The sequence below is a fragment of the Pundamilia nyererei genome, unplaced genomic scaffold (genome assembly GCF_000239375.1).
Source record: "Pundamilia nyererei isolate P.nyererei 1_Seehausen unplaced genomic scaffold, PunNye1.0 scaffold00073, whole genome shotgun sequence".
Classification (NCBI taxonomy): Eukaryota; Metazoa; Chordata; class Actinopteri; order Cichliformes; family Cichlidae; genus Pundamilia; species Pundamilia nyererei.
In genome coordinates this window covers 2,065,964-2,077,314 of record NW_005187474.1, presented here as the reverse complement: position 1 = coordinate 2,077,314, position 11,351 = coordinate 2,065,964, and the positions used below count along the sequence as shown (strand labels likewise).

The following is an 11,351-nucleotide window of genomic DNA, read 5'->3' as shown; positions in this document are numbered from 1 at the left end:
AAGAAAAATCTGATCCAAATAAGCTAAAACAGGGTTTCACTCTAAATGTGCACCTCAGATGTTTCTTTGTCACAAACACGAGGTGTTACAAAGAGAAAAAACACAAACACTACTCTCTATATCTAGCATTAAAATGATTTTTATGTTATCTCTAGTTGTGCATATGGAGCTTCTACACGACACACTAACCATTTTATTACTACCCACAGTAAATATTTATTCACATTCAAACCCTAAAAGTCACAAAAATATAAGAAAACATTAAAAGAAAAACTTGCACTTGCAGTTAGCAACAATTTTTGACTATCTCTGACCAAACGTGCACCAACATAAAGCATGTAAAAGTAGATCGTAGATAAAGAACCCTATCAGTGGTCTAATGGAACAAGACTGATGGAGAATAATTAGGAGCTATGGGGCATTACAGAGCACTCTCAGGTGTTGTAAAAAATGCAGACATTTGAGAAGACTGAGAAACTGGGAGGCAAATTAGACCCGGACCTGTCAGTCTGAACAAAGCTTCCACATATACACCAGGATTTAATGACTTAGAATTGGATTACTGCTTTCTGTAGTCATAGAACTACCACTGATGTTTCTGTAATTCTCTTTGTATTTCACTGTCATATAGACAACATTAGAAAACCCCCCAAACATTTAAACATGTGTAAACCAGGTCTTATCTCTGTATTTGTACTGCATGTACTTTATATTCAGGGACAACTGTAAGAACATCACGCAATAGTTGCCATTCTGAAGCATTCATCATTACAATCGATCCAGTGCATAACTGTTGCATCATTAAAGCAGATTTTATAGTCTAAAAATGAATACTTGCTAACAAAAAAGCCACACACCAAACAGATTCACAGGAAGGTCAACATGCTCAAATTTCTGAAAAGTGCAAAAGGTTACAATACACCATTTAGATCAATATTACTCTGGAAATGATCAAATGCAATAACGAAGAGTGGACCACTCCCATGTTTTTATCACAAAAAAGATTTTTAAAAAATCTTACTACTGAAACAGAACATTTATTTTATGAATCCTAACAACACTTATGAATGAGTTCACGCTGCGTCGACTCTGTATGCGTCATGAGTCATATTTCGTGGGCTTTATTGCATTTCATTATGACTGAAACCTTGAATTACTTACCTGATATCCGCCAATTACACTCAAGCACAATCCCTCATTTAGGCAGCTGATATTGAGCAGACTGCAGTAGTCAATTATTTCTTCACAATTCTTCCCAGAAAACCCACTCAGACATCTGTTGAGAGGTGGTCAGTGTCATCAAAATCAATTCACCTTGAGCTTTAAGCACTAACAAGCAATGCTGTGTTGTTTCTTTATACGAGATTTCTGGGATTTTAATTCAGTTTTCCGCATGATCTGATTCTGATAAAGACAGGGGCGTGTCGCTAATCAGGTTAGCATTTTTTACCCATTTTCTGAAATGCTTAGCGATGTTAGCGTATCATACCAAATCAAGCTCTAATGTGAATCAAATTAACTATACTGTATAATATGCCAAATATACACTTCCCTATATTTGTATTATATTTGGTTCTTATTTAGTCAAATTTCTTGTGTGAGAGTTGTTATCTGATAAACAAATTAAACCAGTTTATCTGTTTTGTGGTCTGGTACAGTTTAATATCTGGATATCTTGAAAGATGGCAGAAATGAATGGCATGAAATGGAAACGTTTTCATAGGAAAAACATTTAAGTCTCTGTTTCAACTCTCAACAATGACTTCCTGGAGCTTTTAAAACCGCTTTAAATCCTCCTCACATCAAAAGGTGGAAAAAAAAATCACATTTTTATTCATTCTCAGAGGGAGACACATTCATAAGAAACGCGAATCATCTTCAAGAAGAGACTCTGATGTTCCTATTATTAGATCTCCCTCTTACCTGCAGATGTAATCATTTCCCCTGGACACACAGGTGGAATTGTTCAAACATGGTGATGGACTACACAGGCTGTTCTGCCTCTTGCACGCTGTGGCCGCACTACCATCTGCACAGACACATTCAGAGCCCTGCATGGGAGAAGCAATACAACCTAGATCACCTGCAAGCCTGGGATAGGACGCTTAAATTACACAAAAGGTACATTCGATTTCCAAGTGTAGGAACACGGAACATTATCAATAAAAGAGCAAATCACTGTAGTGATAAAAATGGGCCTTCATTGAGTCACAGTTATATTTGCTACAGACTTCTACACTTTCATTAAATATAATCTAAATAAATAATAGGTTTTACATTTGTTTTAATATGGTTTTTAGATATGAGAGGCTAACAAATGTTAATGTTCTTGTAATTCAAAGTTAAACAGATTATGCTTCTAGGAAAAAATATATATGTCAAGCAGCAGCAATAATGTGCATTATGTTGATAAATGTCCTCTTTACTCTTCTCTGCTCGGGTATCCTTAGGTGGGTCTCGAAAATGTGTAGTGCACTTGGCAAACTGTAATGAACAAAACAAAGGTCGTAGAGAAAGACAATTAGACCACTGCTGTATTTTCCCCAGAGTATCCTCTAGAGCATTAGAAACACTACCACCTCTGCAAAATGTATGAGTACACTAGCATTTCCCGTGAAAGGTGCAAATTGCAGCAGGCATCCAATTACAAAAAGGTTCTGATGAGAGCCATTTCAAGCTGGCACTTAAATATGGACTGGGTCATTCAATCAAAATGTTAGAGAAAGCAGACACCCTTTCCCACAGCTCATCTTCACCGGGAAATATTAATTGCTCCCGGAGCTTTTAGAATGAAGGCATTTGATCTCGCTTCAAGACACTATTAATTTTCATGTGCCATTTCTTGTTTACGTCCCACTGAGGGAAAACAAATAAGGGAAATAAAGTCCTCACGCGATCCCCTGCAGTGCACATTTGTTCCTCCCGACATGGGTACGACTTGCAATCGAAGTTAACTCGAGATTCGCAGTAGAGGCCCGCAAATCGTTCCGGACAATGGCAAACAAATCCTGTGGGACTCTCTTCACATGTACCACCATTTCTACATGGATTTGGGTCACAGGAGGCTTTCCTCTTCTCACACGGTGGGCCTGCAAAACCAGCAAAATAGATTACTGCACTTTTATTTAGAAACTATACTGCGTCTACTGGCGTTCTTAGCATAGCATAGCATGAATTTAACTATTCTGTATACTCTTGAATCTCAAATATTAAACATGGAAATTAACAAGCATGGAATGACTTCAAAGAATTTTCACACCAGAAATGAAATGCAGACGTGATTTAGAATCCAAGAATGAAGGGGTGACTGACAGGTTTAATCATTTACACAGGGTAGTGGCATGTGTAGGGCCATTTCCTGGCACTATGCATGCATAACATTAAAAATGGTAAATAAATGGTAAATGGCCTGCATTTGTATAGCGCTTTACTTAGTCCCTAAGGACCCCAAAGCGCTTTACACTACATTCAGTCATCCACCAATTCACACACACATTCACACACTGTAAAAAGATGCTCCCACAAATAAACTTGATGCAAGACCGACTGTACACAGAGTCACCGCGTCTTGTTATCCTGTTGATTTACTATCCTAAATTGGTAGGATGATGTTCCCACCAAAGTCAAAACAATGAGTCAAAAGTAAAACTCTCAAGTTATTCAGATATGAAAAATCACAAACTAGCAGTATAATAACAGCTGTCACTTGAGTTATTTAACTCTACTTGTAGTTTACAGCAGTCTTGTGTCTGTACAGAGTGAAATAATCATTTTATATCATATTCACCTCAGGGAAACCAAACCCGCAGCGCCAAACACAAATTATTGGGAACTCTTCACCTAAAAATCAATTTTTTTTCCTGAAAGCTATAAAGATGGAGTGGATTGCATCGCCTCCTCTTGTTTTTTTTCCTGTTTAGCCCGCATGATGGAGAACTGCCTCAGTCTCAGGGTAATATGCTTCCTGCTGTGTGTGTGTATTTAAATTTGTGCTTGTGCCATACAGCGCCGCTGCTATCCCATTAAATCAGGCCACACAGCACACACAGCATTTACATCACGACCGTAAACAGGAAAAATAGTTGTTTGATAACACTGTAAAAAGCCTCACTAGTAATATAATTAAATGTGGGATAAACCCGAGCTAATTAAAAGCAGTCTGGTTTTTATGAGAATAAAAAATGTGAGGAAAATATCTGGTCTGTGATTATTCCTGACAGTTTCTCCATGTTTGTGTATGTGGGTTATGCCACATAGGTTTGTAATTTTATTATTATTGTTGTTTTATTTATTATTATTCATTTTTATTATTTTTATTTTCTTTGTTTATTGCAGTTTTTTCAACATTTTGTGATATGCCGATTATTGCAATAACACATATTGTGATTTATCACCTTTTTTCACCTGCAATTTATACCCTCAAAGTTAAACTATGACAATATCTGTGTTATTCAATAAGATAAGACTATGGAACTTATTATTACTTTTTCTTATGTTGTTGCTGCAAACCTGACATAAATGGTACCATTAGATGGAATGGGGTGATGTTCACAGTTAAATGTAATATTTTTTTAAAAATACAGCATTTACCTGTAATATACTGCTTAAAATTACATATCTGTTGCTATCTATATAGGCAGAAGTTCACATTTAAAAAAAAAAATCATATTTTACTATTACATTTGTGCTCAGCAACCTTCCTGTTTTATTGAATTATAACCAGAATACAACCAGCTGGCAGCCAAAGATCAATTCAGACTGATGGCAACATGTTAGGAATATGCCTACATTTATAAATTAGATGGCAATTATTTACAAAACTTCAGTCAGCGATTGCAGTCAGTCAAAGTCAGACTGCGACTGTTTGTAGACAGGTTCCTTCCTATCAGGCGTCCCAGTGTGTTGGATGATTTTTTTGTGTTCGTTTGTTTTTGGTTGCTGTGATTTAATCTAAGTTTGCTCAGCTAACGTTACCTCAGGATGGTGGTGCATGAGATGAACCCTGTAGTTCGCAGTATTTTCAGAGTATTTTAACTTATTTAATTAAATATCTATATTTAGTGCCCTTGTATCAATATAATATTGTCACACAAAATCTCACAGTAAACTGCTGTATCGATTTTTATTAACGCATGGTAAATGTCCTGGAACAGTTTTATACTACAGCTCAAATACTATTTTATTTTTATTCTCATATTTCACTGTTCTCATTTTATTTTTTATTTTTTAAAAAGTATACAAGTTTATTTATTAAATTCTGCTGTATTATTAAATTTTTTATGCGCACAACACAGTGTTTTTTTTTTTAATTTATACATCATTTGATATACACCAAATTAAAGTTAACACAGATTTTTAACTGATAAACATGCATTTTACTAAGTAGTGAGCGCCACAGCTTTCAGCATATTGTAAGCATTTTCTTAGATAAAGTAACTTTGACCTAAGCTCTAGCCAGCAGTTTAATTTCACAACTGTGAACTTAACCAGGGACAAAGTAATGCTGCAGTGATATTGTGCACAAAGGATAAAATTAGACTGAAATCACTGCAAGGTCAAGGTGAATAAATTTTGATGTTATTCCCTTGTGAGGTTTTTTTTTTTTCTTCTTTCTCACATGACACCTACACATTTATCTTTCTAGTGACTTCTTTTTTTTGCATATTTTCTTTAATCCCCCTGCTGATACAAGTGCTCATGTCCCAGAGGCTCCTCCTAGCCTCCTCTGTGGGCATCAATCTTACTGTACCCAACTTCAGAGTTTGCTTTTTGCTTCAGTTCATTTTACATCAGAAATTGAGTTTTCAAAACTGGTCCACTCAAAGCTGCACCTCTGCAAACTGCTTTCCTGTAGAATTTCCATCTCTCATGTATTAATGAAGCATAATAATGATAATTCCCTCTGTAAAATGCTAACAATGTTAGTTAACACCGACGATGGTTTATATATTTATTACAGTCATTTACATTTGTGCTCTCATCTAAAACACCATTGTTTCTGCAGTGACTTTGAATTGCATCCATCTAATATGCATAAAACACCAGCATGTCAATGCCTAATTAAAACAGTTTAACAAGGCTAATGACTGCATATATACACCAAATTAAACTTACAAAACTTGGCTTTATTACCAACAAGATTTTAGAAACAATTAACACCATATTCCAAATGAAAATGGTCTTATAAAGATGGTAATACTTAACAACAAATGCCCTAGAGGTAGAGTAGAAGACAGTCAAATCAAAAGAAAATCTCATTTGAAACATCCCATGAGTTTGGCTCATTATTCTCTGCGCATAGACTTTGGCCTGTGAGGGCAGCCAGCACTGGAGCAGCCACTAACTTCCACTTGATTAATGAGCCAACTGCAGCAGGGAGGTAAAGGAAGCACGAGCTCTACAGAACTCCCAAGAAGCTGATGGGACACCAAGACACCATGACTGTGCGAAAGCACCCAGTGGAGTCTGCTTATTTGAGGGAGCAGCAGCAATTAAAGCAAATTACAAGAAGCTACAAAAGCAGTCAGAGCATGTAAGTCCACAATTTGTTTCTGATGGAAATTATAGGAATTATCTATTTGACTTCAAACAAGGGCAGATGTTTTCTTTAATAGGGCCAACTATTTGGTTTTAACAAATGTAAGTAGCTGGTAATCATTATACTGTCATCACTGACAGCTTGGGTTAAAAGGCTTGCAAAATGCTTCTTTTACATGAAACAAAACAAAACAAGAGCAAAAAAATCATTTGACTCTTTTTTTCCACTAGTTTCACTCCTAATGCTGTAGTTAGAGAAAAAAGTTACATTTCAAAGAGCAATTCAGACTTGAATAAAAGGAAAATATGATAAAGTTCATGTGAACCAAATTTAACATACAGTCTAGTCCACCGGTGTTGCATTAAGGAACTAACATAAGTATAATGTCCTCTACCTGATCGAAAATATTCAGTATTCAATTCAGCAGGTATCTGGCATTCACTACCAACAAGGGGATGAAGGCAAAGTGATAATTTCCTCTTTCGAAGATTTTGAAAATTATCCTGTAATCTTGCTACAGTAATCTTTTTCTCTTTTAAATCTTCAGAGCCATTTCACAAAACATCCGAGAATACCTTTTAAAATGACTTTTTTTTTTCTCCTTCTTTTGTATGGCCTTAATAATCTCTTGTTATAAAGAAAAAAGAATATGCCAGACAGTACTGGAAGTAACCTTGAAACAACATCTCTAAAATAATAAGCTGAAAGCATGGGCTGGACTCGAAAGGCGAAGCTGTGACACTTCAAGAATGCTGCCAGGACAAATTGTGCTCCAAACAAAACAATGAATCAATGTGAAAAGCCACTTGGAGATTTTACTCCAGAAAGTTCATTGCAGGCTTGATTTTTACAGCAGAGAGTGATATCGAGGGCAGCCCGAAGAGCATCTAGGTCTTGTAACCATTTGTGTGTGATAACGATTGACCCGACTATACAAAAATACAGCGGATGAGACTAAATAATGAGCGAATCACTAATGTGCCATACATCTTCGCCACAGCAAAAGTCCCACTCAGCGCCTATACATGAGCGTCCAGCACTGTCTCTGAAGTGGATGGTCTTGGCTGGGAGTGAAAAATGTGTCACAATGCTCTTTGATTTGCTTTTGTAAGTGATTCTTAGAGACGGGGATCAGCTACTTTAACCCTAAGCCTAAATATAATATAACCATGCAATTTGTCTCTGTGAATATGAGCAGAGCAGAAGAAAAGTGATGGATTTCCACATAACTATATCCAGTTCTCAGATGTATATTAATGTGTATCAACTTTACATCACGTGTTGTTTCTGTTGTGACCGAAAAAAGTGACGCGTTCGTTTTATCCTGAACTTGGAAGCCTGATGTGTGCCACCTGTAAATTGTAATTATAAATACTATCATAAATGGGACTTATTCTTCAAATAACGAGCACTGAATAACATTCATTTTTATCTTTACGCTCTTAGCAGAAACAATACACTATAAATTACATTTTACCTGATTGCCGTAAACCTTTATTTTATTAACTCCGGCACGCTCCGTTAGCTAGCAGTATAGCCCAGGCCCTTTAGAGCGGCACATCACTGGTTGTAATATGAGGTATTTGATTTGAAGTGACCCCTTCATATATTATGATGACAAATATAACATCGAGTGGGATCAAGTTTATAGCCCACAAGGAAATGCTGATCTTTTTATGATTTATGATGATTTGAAGATAGCCCTCCTGTTTGAGGGAAATTACATGGTTGTGGGAGGTGAGGGAAAAACCCTTTCCATAGTGCTTTGTATACAGAATTGCAGTAAACTGTGTGATTTGCTTGGTAGTGATTAAAATTGTGACATGCTGTTTAAAGAGCAGCTCTTCATTGTTACTGAGCCAGACAGTCCATCTACGTTATATAAACAGCCTTCTAAAATAAGAGATGCTTACCAGAGAAACCATTGTCACAGATGCATTTGAAGGATGCAGGTGATATTTGAAGGCATGTCCCATTTTCACAGATGCTGTCACAGTTTGCTTTCCCAATGATTTCAGAGCAGTTAACCCCTAAAACAAACAGCCCATTAGATGATTATTCACAGAGGACCACGCACAGAAAAAAAACAGTAGATGAGCAGAATTAAGTTTGCTTGCATGCACGGAGGTCTAATGCCTTTGATTTTAATTTTGTTAAAGAAAAAAAGTCATTACTGTAGATAATTCAGCAAGGAGCTTAAAAAAGGAAGTCATCTGGAATGCAAGCAATGTAAAAATGTATTCTGTTTGCATTACATGAGTGTGTCGGAGGGTTATGGTGAAAAACATTAACTTGGTGTGTTCAATAAATCCATAATTGAGAAGCTGCTTTTACGTTCTTTCAGCACATGAGTACGTCTCTCAGAAACACTTCTTCTACAAACTTTGATTTTGTAGCAAATGCAACATGTTACAGCCACAAGTGATGTATAGGACTATTTTTAGATGCTCTGACCAAGCCCTTATTCAAACAATTACGAGAACTCATTAAATGGGATCAGTGACATTTGTGCTCACCTGTAAAATGTGGAGGACACAGACACTTATATGTTCTGAAGTGTGGATCTGTCGATCCATTGCTCAAACAGACTCCTTTGTTTTCACAGGGGTTATCCAAACAAGCATCAAACTTTTCACAAAACCTCCCGGAATACTTGTGGTGACATCGACAGTGGAATGCACTCTCTCCGACTCCTGTTTGACAGACACCGTTCCCCGAACAAAGTCGAAGCATCGGGGAGCTCCGACAAAGTTGGGTTTTAACTGTGACGTTCAGCCTCAAACCTAGCGTGCACAGCTGCGTGTCTCCTTCGTGCAGCGCAATAAAATAACGGTGACCCGGCATGAGCCACCTGGCATCGACTTGCTCTCTTTCATTTATGTTGTGAGGGAAGAGAAACTGATCTTCTCTCTGTCCTGTTGCAGAACAGCTTTCAAAGTTCTCTTTTGACACATTTAGGAGTTTGATGCCATATGACTTGAGTGTTTCATCAGCAGACATCAACAGTTTGTCTCCATGTTGTAGCTGAAGTGGGCATATCTGTGGGAAGTTGAAAGGCTGCTCACTTGACTCGTCTCCCTGCTGGGAATCCCAACACTCAAAAACACTCCTGCAGATGTTCCCTATTAGAGTCCAATTCATTTGGATTGTGTTTTTTTTAAGGTGCCATTCGGTTGAAGGTTGCCTGTTGCAAAGGATTTGGCAGTGGATCATATGAATGGCCACAAAAATGAGACTCACGTGAAACAATGACGATCTCATGTCTCCTCTTTCTCTGTATTTAATCCAAATCAGTTTGGGACTTTTAAGAACGACTTTATGTGATGCTTTACTCCAAAGTCCACCAGAGTAGCAATCGCCTGAAGAAAACAAAGAGATTTTTTTAAAATATGTTTTACGGCTACACACTGTTGCTGCTTAAAACTTTATCCAGAGCACTAGAAGTGACTGAGCCCACGCTGTTATTATGAAGATTTCATTTTACAATAACACCACAGACCTATGGTTTCTGCGAGGGTAGCAGGAACTGTCATAATCATATGCAGTGCTGCTGACCACCAAGTGTGTCACAGCAGCCTCAGCCTCCCGGAGGTTTCTACAGAGAGTGACAATGTCAGATAAAATATTCTCTCTCCCCTGCTGGTGCCTGATACCTCAGTGTCAGGCAGCGAGATGAGTTAAAGCAGACAGCATTGTCTTCCTCCCTCAGGCCTTTTTCATACGTGTGCGCCAGATAAAACAACAAAGTAGAGAAGCCTCGCTGCAAGAAAAACTCTGCTTCTTGATCAGCTCACAAGGGCTGATATGAATAACTGCATGGCGATAAGTAATAAAACGCTGAATATGGAACACCAATATCAATAGAAGAGGGAGTGATAAAATGAATGAGATTGCAAGTATTGTCTTGAGGTTTCTTTGGGGACCCAGAAGACTTCATTTACACAAGATGAGGATGACTATTGTGTTTCACCGAACAAATTGGAAACCTGTCAGCTGATTTGTGAGAAAAAAATATTGAATTAAAATTTTAATAAAAGAGGACAAAATGTGGGATAGGTTTAGTGATTGCAGAATAATAATTACCAGCACCTGTGCAATGGCCATTTACATGTAGTTATTCGTTTTTTAATTAACTTTTATTTAAAGTTCAGTATTTTTACATTGACAATGAATCAAAGGAGATTAGATATGAAAGGATTCATTCATAGCAACAGAGCATCCCTTTATTTTTTCAGCATTTTGATGTTTTCTATCTGGTGCGAGCGGTGCTGGTGAAGAGCCAGTCCTGCTTCAGTGCCTTTGGAGAATAAGTCTACACTTCAAAAAGTATGAAACCCGTACATTAGAGTTCTATAGCAGAAGTTGTGGTCATTGTGTGTGGGGAGAAAATGTGACAGATGTGATCCTTCTCCATAGTTACAGTAGTTCCAATTTTGGGTCCGGCAATTTCGTGGTGGCAAAAAAAGTGGCCAGACAGACAGGACACTGATGCGTTGTAAAAAGATGTCATTTTGGCAGTCTGTTGGTTTTAGTGTAAAAGCACCAAAAAATACATGATTGAGATTCTTGCCAGAATATTGTAACTATACTGTAAAACAAAGCACCTCACAAACGTCTCATAATTATAAAACAGGAGAAAAGAAATCAATGAATGTCATTATGAGATAATAGAAAAAGCTCTTAAAAAACTCAATATATATTCAAAGAAATTTAATTTGTACATTAAACCTTTTTTTTTTTTAAAAAAAGAAAGACTTTGAGCAGATCTGTTTACATAATATGCCAGGAATCTTGAGCTGCTACTGGAACTAAT

At 37.1% G+C, this 11,351-nt stretch overlaps 1 protein-coding gene across 1 annotated transcript in view; it reads right to left on the bottom strand.

Annotated features, from left to right (window-relative positions):
• The window catches only part of LOC102198342 (protein eyes shut homolog), a 10,620-nt gene extending 821 nt beyond the window's left edge, over positions 1-9,799 (bottom strand). Inside the window, exons 1-5 of the mRNA XM_005737199.1 lie at positions 9,055-9,799; positions 8,452-8,568; positions 2,893-3,089; positions 1,924-2,051; positions 1,162-1,276 (exon numbers count right to left, since the gene is read on the bottom strand). Of these exons, the coding sequence (XP_005737256.1) occupies positions 1,162-1,276; positions 1,924-2,051; positions 2,893-3,089; positions 8,452-8,568; positions 9,055-9,799 (1,302 nt within the window). The remainder of the gene's footprint in view (positions 1-1,161; positions 1,277-1,923; positions 2,052-2,892; positions 3,090-8,451; positions 8,569-9,054) is intronic.
• Positions 9,800-11,351: the final 1,552 nt, after the last annotated feature.